General features: G+C 35.1%; 1 protein-coding gene across 3 annotated transcripts in view; it reads left to right on the top strand.

Annotated features, from left to right (window-relative positions):
* Positions 1–12,694, top strand: part of LOC144972200 (uncharacterized) — a 23,876-nt gene extending 11,182 nt beyond the window's left edge. For 2 of the 3 annotated variants that reach the window (XM_078913220.1, XM_078913227.1), the window contains 3 exons: positions 154–325; positions 10,167–10,216; positions 12,361–12,694. In XM_078913220.1, coding sequence (XP_078769346.1) covers positions 154–325; positions 10,167–10,216; positions 12,361–12,392 — 254 coding nt within the window. In that variant the 3' untranslated portion in view covers positions 12,393–12,694. Of the gene's footprint in view, positions 1–153; positions 326–10,166; positions 10,473–12,360 lie in introns of those variants that run through there. The other variant, XM_078913235.1, reaches the window with a different exon arrangement.
* The last annotated feature ends 4,465 nt before the right edge of the window (positions 12,695–17,159 follow it).

Here is a 17,159-nt window from a genome sequence, read left to right as displayed (position 1 = left end):
CCTTTGATTACAAAACTACCCCACCCCCAAAAAATAACAAGGCAAAATGAACAGGCCCAAAATTTAAAAAATATTTAAAAACAAAAAACAAAATAAAACTGCAAACAATAACCGATTCCAAATGTTTCAAACTTCGTTCCTTCTATTCCACAGGTGGAGTAATCATGGTTCCCATCATTCTCTACGCGACCAAAAAAGAATTCCAAGTGAAACCGCCATTGCCCAACATGGTGGATTATGACTTATATTGGGCAACCTGGGTGGCTATTGGATGTGACGCTGCGTTCGGCTTACTTACCATCTTACACTTTGTACAAATATTTACGTAAGTCCTAACTTTAATCTCGTAAATATCTACCAACAAACGTTTCGAGATGTTTCTATACGGAAAGAGGAAAGCGCAATAAAAGGAGGAGAGTCAAATACTCGCATAAAAATAAAAGCGTGCGCAGGTTATATTCATGCAACACATTATATAGATAAAATGAAGTTGACTCACTCGGGTCTTTGTTATTATTTTTTTGCCATTCGTGTTTATGAGTAATCCTCACTAAACTGTATTAATCGGACTATAAACGTTCTTGGTTACACATAGTTTTGTGTGTTGGTCCGTTTTACTTCCGGATGGCAATGTTGTGAGCTTCTTAGCCAAGCGCTCACTATCCATAGATAGTTCGAAGTTGACGTCACCTAGGCCTTTGTTATTGTATTTTGCCATCCACGTTTATGAGTAAATTATGAGCTTCTTAGCCAAGCGCATACTATCTATAAAAAATGAATGATAACACACTCTGTATTACGAAAAGAAAGGTTTTAGGACAGAGCCAGCAATAAAAAGATATCATGTAAAATGTAAAACTGATAGCTTGATTGTTATAAGGGGTCGTCAATATAGGTATTGATAATACACACAATTATTTGGCGTTGCTTGACGCTGTTTGATACAACTATATGATCCACCACTTTAATCAATCCCTCTGCACCCCCCCCCCTCTCTATCATCTATTTCTTTCAAATTAAGACAGAATAGTATCTTAAGATTTGAATATCACTTGAGCATCTACGCAATTCGCAATGTACAATTAGGTTGAAAAAATGCTACTAGACGTCTAGATTATTTTTGAGTAATACAAAGCCAATTAAAGATGCATTGTGTGTAGATTTATTTCGAACAGCACACCAAAGAAACCTACGGAAGAACTATCTAGTATGATCATGTGCGAATTCCTTACTTTCCTTCTAAAATGGATATGATGGTTTTTCAATGAGACAAATTGTCATTTTTGTCTTTTCTAATATGTAGTCAAGGTAACCTACACAATGGCTGATTCAGTAATATTATCTACCACTGTACAGATTTTTGTACAATCTTGTAAAAACATTTTCGATTCTATAAGAAAGGCAAACATAATATACACGAACGCGACCTATTTTTTCTACGTCATGATTGTTAGGTATATCTAGTAGACACCATCATTGTATATTTGTGAAAACAATGAAGTTATACAAATATCTCACCAAACTATCTTGATTACCATAATATTATCATAATAACATGTAGGTGATAGAGATAGAGTTTAGATACAACAAACATTGTCAGAGCTTATGAACATCTTTATTGCTTTGAACGCCATAACTTGTAGTGGTCAGTTGATTATTTGAGACTGTGCCAATAACTCGTTCCAAGTCATCATATCTCTAGCGATTAACTTTCTATAATATGAAAGTTTACTGTAATAGAATAAAGAATCAAGATGTTTTATACATGAACTTTAAAAAATACCATTATTCTTATAAAATAATTTCAAATATTTCTACAGCGCCTTTTCAGACAGTCTTTGTGTTCAATGCTTCATTTATCCCCGTAGATGGATATCATATAGATACAACTTTCCATTTTATACAGTACAAATTGCTTGTTAGGTGGTTGTGATTTCCGTGTACTAGCGCTTTTACAATAGCAGTCAACGTTTACAGAAGATACTCATTCACATCTGTGTGGAATGAATTAATATTTCTATAACCCTCATTTAAGGACACAACAGCAGAATTTTGCATTGTTCAAGATCGTGCTACCCATTCAGCCATAACCACGAGCAAAATATCTTGAATATTAGACAAGACTGGACACCGAATGGCTGATCCACCAACACCAACGGGTTTCATATTATTTCTCTTTTTTGATTTTTGTTTACCAAAATCTAGTTTCTGTATCATTCTGCAATTCTCCAAATCGGAAAACCCGACGTGTACATATATGCAGGTTTGACATCCAAACGCAATTATGGGCCTAGTTTTACATTGTTGTAATGGATAATATTTTGCGTAATCTTTTGAGATTTCCATTACAACAATGAGCCCACAATGAATTGGGTTATCAGACATGCAAATAAGTGCACGTCGAGAAAACCTGATAAAAGATAGTAATCCATTATTATGGTCCATGTGTATTTAATTGAAAATAAATACGGTGCTTCCAATAGTTATAGTTTATATTGTCTATGTTTAAATAATGTTTCAATACTTTGATACTAGATTATTCATGAAAAAAGAAAACTGCCAAAACGGACTGTCAACTGTCAAAAGACGAGATGATTTTCTATTATTAATCACACATGGCAGCCAATGGAAAACATAGAATCAGGGCTGAGAATCTTCCGCCTAAAGGCGGATTTCCGCCTAAATGGTAGTTTATCTCCGCCCATCCCATCACATTTCCTCCTTTTTCAAATTTGCCGTGTCAAACATTTTCCTCAAAACCACAAAATCATCATTATGTCATATGTCATATTTTGACACCTGTGCTCAGTCTCGTGAAATTTAGTGACGGTCCCGTTTTTATGACGTTGGGCCAGACAGTATGGCACCAGATGTCACAATAGACACAGCCGACCAGTAGTGTTCTTTGATTAGTTAGTTGATGGTTGAAGGGGAAGGGGAGGGACAAATGGGTCTGGATTTTTTCCCCCTGTTCTAGGTACCTATTACCTTTTAAATCTCTCTCTCTCTCTCTCTCTCTCTCTCTCTCTCTCTCTCTCTCTCTCTCTCTCTCTCTTTTTTTTTTTTCCCTTTGCTTTTCTTTCTATTTCTCTTTTCTTCTTTTTTTTTTTTTGGATATAGAATTCAAAAGGTCAATACATAAGTTATTCTGGTAAAGAAGTCTCTCCTCCTCCCCCTCTCCCCCCTCTCTCTCTCTCTCTCTCTCTCCTCTCTCTCTCTCTCTCTCTTCTCTCTCTCTTTCTCTCTCTCTTCTTTCTCTCTCTCTCTCTCTCTCTCTCTCTCTCTTTCTCTCTCTCTCTTCTCTCTCTCTCTCTCTCTCTCTCTCTCTCTCTCTCTCTCTCTCACTCTCTTTCTCTGTCAACCACATTAATCACTGATAAATGATATATTAGAACAAAGCAATGGTGGTTGGCTTAGTTTAATCTTTTTTCTTTTTACCTTTTGACTATGGCTTTAAATTTGAGAGATTCTTGGGTTGTATTTATAAGCTGACTAACTACTAGGTTTCTTTGCTTGTGTGTGATCGATAGACCGAGAAATGTTCCTCCTTTTTGACAATTGCTATTATCATCACTGAATAAAAAAAACACTCACCAAAACCACTGCATCAACATCTCTATCACCACTACTATTACAATCACCACCACATCATCATCCCTACCACCACTACTACTACAAATAGCATCACATCATCCCTACCACCATTACTACTACAATTACCACCACATCATCAACCCTACTGCCACTACTACAACCACCATCTCCCATAGTGGGCAGGGAGGTACTTATTGTGTCTTCTATCCCCCTATATTGTTTTCCAACTTGCATTCTGTCTTTGTCTTAGAATGAGATTGCTTGGTTTTGTCCTGGCCCTGGTCGGGGTCCTGGCTGGGAGGAAGACAGTCAAATGCATAGTTATTGTTTTGGGAGATGATATTTTTTTCCTTGTAAATCATCTCTCTGTTATGTATTATTATATTTGTTATAATTTATAATGTAAGCATTTGAGTGTGTTCCTCTTAGTGGGGGCCGTGCTTGTGTCCGGATGAGACTTATTGGTGATCTCAAACTAAGTACATTGAAGGTATGCTCTTGGAATCTACATCTGATCCCTATTTGTTCCCAGTTCCCCTTTGTCTTACTTTTTCTTGGATGCTTTAATTGTAATTCTAGAACTTTTTACTACCCCATTTTCTTCCTTTTTACTGGCGCTGATATAACCTAAATGTGTTGCAAGCGCCGTAAAACCCTTAAAAACAAAAAACAAACAACCACCATCCTATCATCATCCCCACCACCACTACTACTTCAACCACCACTACATCATCATCCCTACCACCACTACTATTACCACCACCATCACACCATCAACCCTACTACCACTACTACAACCACCACCTCATCATCAACCCTACTACCACTACTACAACCACCACCTCATCATCAACCCTACTACCACTACTACAACCACCACCTCATCATCATCCCTACCACCACAACTACTACAACTGTCATCCCTACCACCACCACCACTACTACAACCACCACCAAACCATCATCCCTACCACCACTACTACTACAACCACCACAACATCATCCCTACCACCACTACTACTACAACTACCACCACATCATCATTCCTACCACAGCTACTACAGTCACTACCACATCATCCCTACCACTGCTATTACTACAACCACCACCACATCATCATCCCTACTACAACCACCAAATGTTGTAAGTACACTTTCAACTTTTGAAATTCAACCGGGTCGTGTTAGAAATTGCTGCGAGACAAATTTTGGATCGCATCTCAGTAAATTTTTAGTGAAATTCAAATTTATAGGTTATGGTCGCAGGGATGGGTCATGATCTTCACGATGAAAAATTTCCTCCTTTTTTGTGACCAGTCATTCTCACCCCTGAGAATGAAAAAAATATTACAAAACACATAACGATGGAAACACAACAAACATTCTGGAGAACTGTCTTAAGCAAATAGAATTGAGACGCAAGGATGAATGAAATAGAACGGGACTTTTTGTCGAAAAGGATGTCTTTGATACAACTGCCTTGCTCGCTTTTTTTGTTGGTCACATAGAGAATGTTATGGAAAATGAAAGACTGAGATGGCAAGTGGACACGGAAGAATTGTTTTTCAATATAAAGTAAACCAATATGTAAACAGAAATCAGTGTCACAATGGAGGCCATAAATGCATTTTTATGGAGAGGTCATTATCACAATCTTATGAATATTTATGAGATTTTGACACAGGTTTCTTACTTCTTTGTGATGAAAATCAAAATCAATCAGAATGTTCCCACAATGAATACTTAAGGTTAATGACTTTATCCTAACGTTAAAAACTCCTTTTGATTTTAAGTGTTTATAAAATTGGTCCGAAAACAAATGAAGCCTCCACATAGAAATTTTAATCATGTTCATTGCAATTAATGTAGACCCCAAAGCAGTTTATTATTTATCAAATGTCCCCTCTCTGCCTTCTTGTTTTTAGGTAAAGCAATCAAAAAGATTATGGTGGCGCTGCACTGCTGCCGACACCAGGGATATTTCAATTGTCCATAGGAATAGATTCTAAAGACAAATATTCCCTTGGGGATGAATAAAAGTCGTTTTATTTTAATTTTATTTATCACAAAATCCTTTTCTTCGTATCTTAGTGTTTAGTGGACAGAGTGGCCAGCAAAAATTCCGATTAAGAGGATGCAGCTTTAAATTAGGGTGCTTGGCTATACCAATTTGATTCTAATAGTGAGAAAACATGCTGCAAATTTGGTCAAGAAAATATTATGTTCTAATACAAAGACGATTTGGACTCAAACTCATCCATTCTGTAACGACTCGCAACAATCATTACTCAACATAATCGTGGCTAAGTGTTTGATACGCGCGGCTCCGCGCTATTATCTATTTCCTACTTGGTGTTTAATAATTAATAGATATGCTTATTCTCTCTCAATCCGTGTCTAAACAAGGAAGAGAAACAAAACTGAAAAAATGCGAGAAAGAAATCATCTAAAAAGAAAGATTAGCCTCTATTTGGGGCGAGATAAATACCAGATCTCACATTGGTTAGAGCCTGAGACAAGTTTATTGTTCTTGTCAGCTGGTAAGATAATATTCCCATTTGAAAGAAGGCGCTATCGTTGTAAAACAGCAACAAGTTCAAAATGGCAGCAAACTTTTTCAAAGCACACACAATAATGTGCGACGATTATGTAAATAGAGAAGAAAACTAACTAAAATTTTTAAATGTTTAGAATCTGAAAAGAAGCAAACGAAGCAAAGACTAGCAAATTAACGGTTAAAAATTACAACAGACTCATTATATAATACAGCTGTTTTCTCTCTGGGTTTCAGGACAAAGAGAGACAGATATATTGTTATATAGATATTATCCGAGCAAGGGAATACCTAGAATGGTAGGGGACATTGCACCTAAAAAGAGACATAAGTAAACAGTTCTTATTAAATAATGTGTAAGCAATATTAAGGGAAAAGGCATATCAAACATAAAACTTTCCATGCACTATATTATTATGTACCTTAACTACATGTTTCAATCATTGTGGTTAGTTGATGAGGGGAAACCCGAAACGTCCACACTATCTGTCTTCGTTTATTAAATTGAAGCTTATATTTATATTTCGATCATATTATTTATATTTCGATCTTCAAGCAGCAACATTTTCATGTTATTATTACTTATGAAGCTAAAAGTAAATTCGAGGGTTAGCTTTCTTGTAAGACCAATAATTAGCCAAGATTACAAGAAATATTTATTGTAAATTGCTCACATAATATAATCTTAAAAGTATTCCTCTCAACAAACCCAAGCGCATTCAGAACGAAAGAGAAAACTAGTTTTAACCATTTAAGTGTTGGCTCGACTAATTTTACACTCATCAGCGCTTCTTATTTACTTAGTTACTTACGTATGATCGAAGACTTGCATTCACACTTCTTCCTCTGTCTGAAACTGCTCACCATCTTAATCTTTTAAATCTTAAGACGGAATTAAAAATGAAAATGAATTCCCGCCAAGAGATTATGTTCTATCACGTAACTAATAATTCTCGTTTAGAATATAGTCATCTACCCTTCCAAATAATTAAGCCATAATACTTGACATTTTTAATTGTCTGGTCTTTTGACATTGTAACTTTATTTAATAGAATTTTAGATGCAAACATGTTCCTTTTCAGTTGATATCTTTAACTAGTCAACTGCCGTTCTCTGGAAAATTACGTATTTAAATATTTGGTCAGATAACGTCCTTCAAATATCGATCGATTTAAATGAACCTCATCTTAGCAAAACAAAATCTCAAAAAAGGGTCCCAGGTTTAAGAGTTTTGCCAAGACGAGGGTCATTTAATTCTCTTTCGCTCTCTCTGTCTCTCTCTGTCTCTGTCTCTGTCTGTCTCTGTCTCTGTCTCTTTCTCTCTCTATCTCTCTCTCTCTCTCTCTCTCTCTCTTTACCAAACATTTTACGAATTTTCCCGAAACGCCACACCCATCAAACATTAAAATTGATTTTTTAAAACTCCATCTCAAAAGGAAATAAGTATTACATGCTATACATAATTTTGTTCAACAAAACAAGCACACAGCATTAATTCTCATAACTAGACTTATAACAATAAAAATCCTTCAAATTTTGTGATGTGCAAAAGAAAGTTGACGGTGAAAATCGTTTGTTGCAGCATAACGAATGTGACGATTTTCCTGTAGTTGGTAAGGAGAGGGTTACATCGATCTATATTTGAAAGACGAGAGTTTTCTGGCCAAATGGTTAAATCCGTGTCTTTCCAGGGAGTGGGTACGACAGTTAACTGGTTAAACAGAAAAAGAAGTGAACATGTCACACTCTTGTTTTAAAAAAAAATAAATCAGCACAAAATTTAATTTTGCATCAGCTATAGTTATTTCATCCAGCTATAGTTATTTCATCGAAAGTTTCTCTGATGATATAGCGGTTTTGATATTCATTTTTGTTGATTAATTTTTACAGTCCACAGGTCCTAGCAGTTTAATATCACTTTGACTAATTTTACACTCTTCGGCGTTACTTATACGTATTTGTCCACAATAAATGATCTCAGATGTGCATTTTTTCATTCTGCTTCCTGGGTGGGGATTCTGACCTCCCATAGTGGACAGGGAGGTACATGCTATGTCTTCTATCCCCCCATACCCGTTTTCCAATTGTTTCAGGTCATTGTCTTGGAATGAGATTACTTAGTTTTGTCCTGATCCTTGCCGGAGTTCCTTGGCTGGGTTGGAAACAGTCGAATGTATAGTTATAGTTTTGGGAGATGATATTTTTTCCCTTGTAAATCATCTGTCTTATGTATTGTATTATGTTTAGTTTACATATTATATTATATGATTGGTAAACATTTGAGTGTTTTCCTCTTAGTTGGGACCTGTGCTTGTGTCTGGATGAGACTTATAGGTGATCTCAAACTAAGTACATTGGTGGTATGCTCTTGGAATCTACATCTGATTCCTTTATGTTCCTAGTTCCCCTTTGTCTTACTTTGTCTTTGGTGCTTTAATTGTAATTCCAGAACTTTCTACTATCCCATTTTCTTCCTTTTTACTGGCGCTGGTATAACCTAAATGTGTTGCAAAAGTAAAACCCTTAAAAACAAAACAAAACAATCATTCTGCTTCCTCTGTCTGGAATTTCTCACCATCTAAATCTTTTTATTCTGAGACGGACCTAAAAAAGAAATGAAATTGTTCATCCTGTAAATCGCTCTGAGCACTTCCTCGTGATATGGAGGAGCGCTCAACAAATACTACTACTACTACTACTACTACTACTACTACTACTACTACTACTACTACTACTACTACTACTACTACTACTACTACTACTACTACTACTACTACTACTACTACTACTACTACTACTACTACTACTACTACTACTACTACTACCACCACCACCACTACTACTACTACTACTACTGCTACTGCTACTACTGCTACTATACTACTACTACTACTACTATACTACTTACTACTACTACTACTATACTACTACTACTACTAATACTATTATTATTATTACTACTACTACTACTATTACTACTACTACTACAACTACTACTACTACTACTACTACTCCTACTACTACTACTACTACTACTACTACTACTACTACTACTACTACTACTACTACTTCTTCTTCTTTGCTTTTATTTCTTTCACCGTGTATGTTAAATTGAGATTATTAGTGCTTTTTACATATCGTTTCAGCTCCCCCCCCCCTCAAATAAAAGGCGTCTTACAGAGAAATATTCCTCCAATAGCTTATATTTTGCTCAAATTTATGTTCTAACTGAGGAGTAGATATTCGCAGGTTTGATAAACCAAATTGTTATGGATTCATTGTTGTAAGGGAATCATATCAGTCTCTAACCAATGCAAAATTTTGTCCATCACAATATTATTAGGGAGTTCCGATAACTCAGTTAGTAGAGCACTCACTTCTCACGCAATGGGACCAAGATGAATCTCGGGTGAAGTCAAGATTTTTTCTGACCCCCCCCCCCTCCTCCTGTCCACTCAGCAGTGATTGGGTAACTGGGTCTATAAGATCTGGCGGAATATACTTTGCGATAGACTAGCGTCCTATCCAAGGGTAGTAAGCAATTGCTATTATCCGTATCACGCTATTGACATCAGGACGAACTCCTGCTACAAAGACTTATGGTTCTGAAGGACTACAATAATGTTAAATCAAGCCCATAATTTTGTTTGGTTATCAGACATGCAAATATGTGCACCTCTGTGTTATTCGGCGTAAACCGACGTGTACTTATTTTCAGGTCTGATAACCGGACGCAATTATGGACCAAATTTAACATGGTTTTAATGGACAATACTTTGCATCATTTTTTTCTGAGATTTCCATTACAATGAGTCCATAAAAAATTAGGCTATCTGACCTACAAATAAGCGCACGCCGGTGTAAACCCATACTCTTGTGACAATACAAATTTAAAACTGATTAATTAATATGGCAAGAAACAAGGAATCGAAAATATTTTTTTTTGAACAATAACAAGATTTATTAAATAAAGGCATACTTCTTTATTTGTTCATACATTTTTGTCTTTTCTACAACAGGTCACCAGCAAGTAAAGAGATATCTAGCTCTTTTGGAATGGATAACAAAGGTGCAAGTTATTAAATCAAGCACAAGAAAACATTTGGCTTTGTACTTGAATATCTAACTAAAGCTGGGCATTTATTAAATCTATATAAATCATATGTTGAAAATTATTGTATTCTTTTTAAAGATTATATGCTCTCATGCTATTTATGCTGTCTCTGAAAAAAACCAACATTTCGGCCAGAAAACGCGTCCTTCAAAATGATTCATCTTTTTAAAACTCTCAAATCAGGGACTTCCAAAAGTCCCAAATTTGAGAGTTTTCTTTTCTTTTTTTTTTTTTTTGGGGGGGGGGGGGGAGGGGACAAGATCAGAGCCATTTCAATCGATTGATATTCGAAGGAAGGACGAGTCTTCTGGCCAAAAGAATATTTTTTTTTCAGAGTACGGCAGATAGCCATCATTACAATTGATGGTTCCTCTGTGATTTCTTGTTGCGATTCCTGTCAAGCTATTGACATGGATGCCTTTTAAACTATTATCTTATAGTACAAGCATTCAATTTTTAAATCAACATTAAGTGCATAAACTTTTAAAAATTACGTCAGTTATCTTATGTATTATTATAACTAGTCGAATAAACATTTAAGTTATTTATTTTTGACCCTAACATTTAAAATAAAATATATTTTGGCCCTGAAATCAACCGATGACCGAAGAACCTTTAGTGCCTGCCTATCACCAGGAGTAAACAGTCCACAGATCCTGAGCATCACTCACAACTTTAAAACAGATTATTGAAACAAATGCATCGTGTCGTCAGGTCTTGCGATGCAATTCCTTTATCAACTTGTCAAAATATTGCTAGAAATACTCATTAATAGGGTATCTCAGGCCTTTTCAAACATGAAATAAATAGTCAAGGGGATGAAACGGGGTAAATGGCAGGAAATATTCTGACTGGTAATGCTTAGTAACGGGGGAATAATCAATTTCGCACCTTTAACTATGTTGTTTCCCCCTTTAAGCAATGAATGAAAGTGTTTCTGTGTTTATGAGAGTGAGTATGTGTGTGTTTGTGTGTGTGTGTTAGTGTGTGTGTGTGTGTGTATGTGTGTATGCTAGTGCTATCTAGGTTGCCATGATTATAACTATGAAGCGCATAGAGCATGCCATAGTCGTGTCTATGCACTATATTAAAGCTATGTATCTAGGTGCACACATTATCAGATCTGATAACCAAACGCTATTATGGGCTTGATTTAACATTGTTTTAAAGGACAATATTTTGCGTCAGTTTGAGAGTATTTCCACTACAACAATGAGACCATAGTAATTTGGTGCATGAAACCTGCAAATGTCTACATCTATCTATCTATCTATCTATCTATCTATCTATCTATCTATCTATCTATCTATCTATCTATCTATCTATCTATCTATCTATCTATCTATCTATCTATCTATCTATCTATCTATCTATCATCATCATCATCATCATCATCATCATCATCATCATCATCATCATCATCATCATCATCATCATCATCATCATCATCATCATCATCATCATCATCATCATCATCATCATCACATCATCATTGTTAATAGATTTAAAAAAAACAACTCATAATCGTTTTCAAAGGCTGAAATATTATTTAAATAATTTTTTTCGGATTTTAAAATTTGTACGCATCAGAGTATAGAGGCTGAGTTTTAAAATGTTGAGGTCCCACGATAAAAAAAAGTTATTTTCTTCTCGATCCATGGCCAAGAGACGTGACTGAATCAGTACAATATCGACTGACCAACGTATACATTTTTAATAAAGATGGCGATTTGATATTTAGTTCAGTTAACTGATATTTTAAAACAAATAAATAACAACATTTTAAAGTCCCTTTCGAAATATAGTTCAAAATTTTCGAAAGATCAAATGCCTACCCATAGCATTCCATGTTTATTTTGTATTATACAAATTCGGTTTATTTTTTGAGTGATGAATATGATATTGTGGAATCAAAATCACCTAACACACAAATAAGCTGTGTTATTCTACCCCTCACCCTAAAATAGAAACGGGGAAATATCAAGTATACAATAATAATTTGTAGCATCAGATAATCAAGCGTTAAATTTCACCTAAAATTGAGTTTAAAAAAAAGAAGCATCATTAAAATATTTTTTGTAAATGTCTTTTATTTTCAGAGACAACGAAGCCAGAATCGATTGAGAGGTAGAATAAAAGATTTCTTACACTCTTGCGTTTTAGAATTCGAACTTTGTTCCTAACACGCACTCGCAAGCCCGTGCAGCGGTTGGAAACACGTATGAAATTCCAAATAGCAAGAGTGTAAGAATCGTGTATATTGTTTGGTGTGATTTGAGATCGTCTTATCATCATTTACTTAATATGCACATTTAACTTTTTTTTTCATTATAAAGAATTTACAGAAAATTTTGAAGGGATCTTCATTCTGAATTTACGATGATTTAATTATTCTACACTGAAAATAATGATAAAAATTAAAACTGAATACAATTTCTCCTTGTTCGATGCATTCTATTCTGTTTATAACATGAAAAACCCACATACTAATTATGAAACCCGTAATACTCTTATTACATTGATATTTACCCATCAACCCACCATGAAGATTCTTTCAACCCTACCACCTTCTCTCCTGTTTCATTTCCTGTTGGATTTGGGGGAGGGCGGGGGCGTGGCACATCAGTATGATCTTTGCCGCTTGCCCAAAAAGTTCCAAGATCGAATGCACTACGGCTGGCGCCAGGGTTAATTAAGTCTTCCTTAAAGAACATTTCCTCTTGAGGCTCGATAAGGGGATTTTGCTTATTTTATTTTTTATTTATTTATCTAGTATTTATTTATTTATTTATTCATCATTTTATCTACTTATTTATCCATCTATTTTTATCTATATATTTACTGCGGATGAATTGATAACACGTTGTACTGAAACCAGGGGGATCCGGGTCTAACCCTGTTTATGACATTTATTTTTTCTTCTGAAAGAAACCTTTGACTCCTATTACTCAACTTGCTGTACTGCCAATGCGACAAACGCCTCGGCTTTTTCTGTCTTGAAATGAATCCTCAAGAAAAACATCCTATTGGCAAGAATAAATCGATCCATGTAATAATCAATACATTTTTGTAGACTCAACCATTCAAATGATATGTCATTACCATTGTATTTATTTTGTAACATTGACATGTATTTCTGTATCTTATCATCTGTACACTCATTATTCAGAAGTCCTTTCATTCAAATGATTAAGAAACCAAGAGAAAAAAGCGTTATTTTTAATTCTTAGAAAGTTTTGATATTTTTATTTATAAACACAAACCTCTTTTAATCGGATTAATATCACTGTGGCTTACAAAACGCCATTATATTTTGACCCCTGGTTGAGATTCCCGACCTTCCATAGCGGGCAGGGTGGTACTTGCTGTGTCTTCTATCCCCCTGTTTCTGTTTTCCAATTGCTTTCTGTCTTTGTCATAGAATGAGATTACTTAATTTTCCCCTGACCCTGGCCGGAGTCCTTGGCTGAGAGAGAAACAGTTGAATGTATAGTTATAGTTTTGGGAGGTGGTATTTTTCCCCTGTAAATCATCTCTCTGTAATGTGGTTACTTTTTTACTTTTAACATATGATTTGTAAACAGTTGAGTGTATTCCTCTTAGTGGGATCTTGTGACGGTGTCTAGTTGAGACATTTAGGTGATTCAAACTAAGTACACTGATAGTGTGCTCTTGGAATTTATATCTATTCCTTATTTGAACTATTTCCTTAGTTACTCTTGGGTGCTTTAATTGTAATTCTAGAACATTTTACTATCTCATCTTCTTACTTTTTACTGGGGCTGATACTGATATGATCTAAATGTGTTGCTAGCGCCCTAAAATCTTTAAAAACAAAACAAACAACAACATTTTGACCAGAAAAAAATGTATTTCATGATATCTATTTATTCAGATGAAATCTAACTGGTTAAAAAAACTCAATTCTTGTTAAACTCTCTCCTTGCCGACTGTTTTCAGGATTTTCTAGATTTTTAACAGACATACTTTTGTCGACACATTTACTTTTTATTATTATTATTATTATTATTATTATTATTATTATTATTATTATTATTATTATTATTATTATTATTTATTTATAAGTATTATTATTATTACTATTATTATTATTATTATTATTATTATTTATTATTATTATTATTATTATTTATTATTATATATTATAATAAGTATTATTATTATTATTAGTATTATTATTAATAATATCATTTCCCCCGGAAAGTGGTAAGAACAATTGGATATCTTACTCAACCGGGTACCCACTATCAATTAGGGAGAATTTATTGAGAACTAATCACCTCTCTTCATATTGATAGCAAAGAGCTTGGTAGCATCAACTTTATTCTGTCGATGGTGTTGCATTTAACTCTCTCCTTACCGACCATTTTCATGATTTCCTCCGAAACCTACCTAACACAATAATTGCTTCTTTAAAACACAAAAATCAATAAGTATATTATATTATAAAAAAGTAGTCCTTCAGTGCCATAAGACCCGTGGAGTCGGAGTTTATCCCTGTTTCTATAGCGTAAAATGGACTATAGAAAATGCTTGCTATCCTTTGGATAGGACGCTAGTTTATCGCAAAGTACTTTTCTCCAGATCGAACAGACCCAGCTACCTAATCACTGCTGGGTGAACAGAGGATGAAGGGGGGTGGGGGGGGGGGGGTCAGAAAAAAAAATACCGATCGATCTCGGTCCATTTGTGTGTGAGGCTAGTGCTCTATCATCAACTGAGCTATCTGGATCGGCCAATAAATATATACTATACATAATTTGTTCGACCTTTAGATAAACAACATTCATTATAACAAAAAAGAATTCTTCAAAATATTGTGATGAAAAAAAGCAAATCTGAATAGTATCGTTACGAATGTGACGATTTTTCCGCAGTTGGTAGGAAGAGGGTTTTAAGTCATTTTGACACAGTGGGAAACATCTTAATCCGTCTATGATATATCATATTATTATGCCCCACCGTGACAATCTAGTCACGGCGTCTAAACTGCACTATATATCTGACCGTTTAGTTTCCCGCTGTTCCGAGCGCCGACGTAACCTCACCCGACAGGTAACCGGGGTCAACAGCGGTCAGCCGATATCAATTCCCAGAACGTAGATTTGACGTGCATTGGGTGATACCAATGGATGATTTCCGTACCAATTAACCTCACGATCTTCGTGACGATGCAATTCCACCCAAATGCAAAGAATTCTCGCAGACCTCCTCTTTCCATCGGTCCAATTTTTATTTCAATATCTCCAGTACTTATTCCACAAGCCGTGATTCAAATTCACCTATTTTTCTATAACATTTAAATAAAATTACTTGTAATTACCTCAGGATTCTAAAAAAACGTTGCTATAAACTTCAAATTTTTTTTGGTGTGATTCACAAGGCACAAGTTTTACTAAGAAATGAGGTAAGTTTCATTTACTCTTCAGTTTTCATTATTTTGTAATGATTATTTTTCCGCCGTAGGTCAGGTAATAATGATATTACCTCTTTAGCCTTGTTCTTGAAACGTAATATTTCGCTGCGGTTTTATTGTTAATTATATTTTTTTTTTTATTTTTTCAATGATGAGTTAATTTGATTTTTAAATTGCATAATTTGAATTATCTTGCTAATGTTTAATTTTAAATGACATTGTGTGTTGGGCCTCAACTTAGCTCAACTGCTTGTTAGAATTTTCCTGCCCCCCCCCCCCCCTTTCTTTCACCAAATGGGGTGAAGTATTTGGTTTTTCTTTTTCCAAATTTTATGTACGCTGTTATGTATGCATGGATATGAGAAGTAATACAGAGTGTTTTAAAACTCATTTTATTCATTAATTCACTATATCATTGCTTACATCGCTCAGTCAATTTTGAATTTTCTCTTACAGCATGGACCACACAAGTGCAAGTCATAACCAAGCAGTGAATTCATTATGTAGGACATGTGGTATGATTTGTTTAACACAGAAATAGAAACGCGCCCGCAAGAAACCATTTAAATGTTCAAATTATTCTAATGACATTCTTTTAGTCTATGGGACTGACACGGCATTGGACAAGCAAGGAGCACACTCATAATTTATGTGTAAAAAGTACACATTATAAAGCACATTGAACACACGACTCATTAGCTTCTTTGTATTTGCTCATTGCCAATACGCTTATAATACATAAATCAACCTTGAAACGGGATGCACTTGCATGTTTGATATCGACAGAGTAGAATATAACAACAAACTCCAAAACGCAGGAGAGACTTTCAAATCTCATGCACGAGCCACTCACCCTCAGGGATGGTCTTATTGCTTCTGAATTGGACAGAATACCGCATTACAAAACAGGCTTACCACAGCAGGTCATTCATTGGCAACCACTGCCACAAATACTTAAAAGAAAAAGTCTACACTTACAATTATCCAACAAACAAAGAATTGCACCCACGACCCACTCATCATTGATGACGCATGCAGTATTGGATTAATTTTCGACAATATAAACAAGGCCTATAGTCATGTGCACAACTTTATTTCACACACAAAATCGATCAAAGCAGACACAATCCAATATATTCAAAGTGCAATAAAACATTACACGGATACATACAGAAAATATTTTCCAAACAAAATAATCCCAAAACAACACCTCCTTGAGTACCACTGCATACCACACATCACTCAATATAAGTTTGGACTTATTGGAGAACAAGGCACAGAGAGCTGTCACCAAACAACAGCAAAATTGGGAAAAAAAAAGCATCCGACATTATCAATGATATGAATAAAATGCGATTTGTCATCAATGCAATGCAGTTAAAGACCAGCCCCAAATTACACTGACGAATTTGAATGCTCGTAGCGGATATATTTTTGTTGAGGAAAAATACGTTTTTTGTG

The sequence above is a fragment of the Berghia stephanieae genome, chromosome 1, assembly GCF_034508935.2.
Source record: "Berghia stephanieae isolate SIO BIC M18660-M18661 chromosome 1, UCSD_Bste_1.3, whole genome shotgun sequence".
NCBI classification, from domain to species: domain Eukaryota; kingdom Metazoa; phylum Mollusca; class Gastropoda; order Nudibranchia; family Aeolidiidae; genus Berghia; species Berghia stephanieae.
This window is presented reverse-complemented; position numbering and strand designations above follow the sequence as displayed.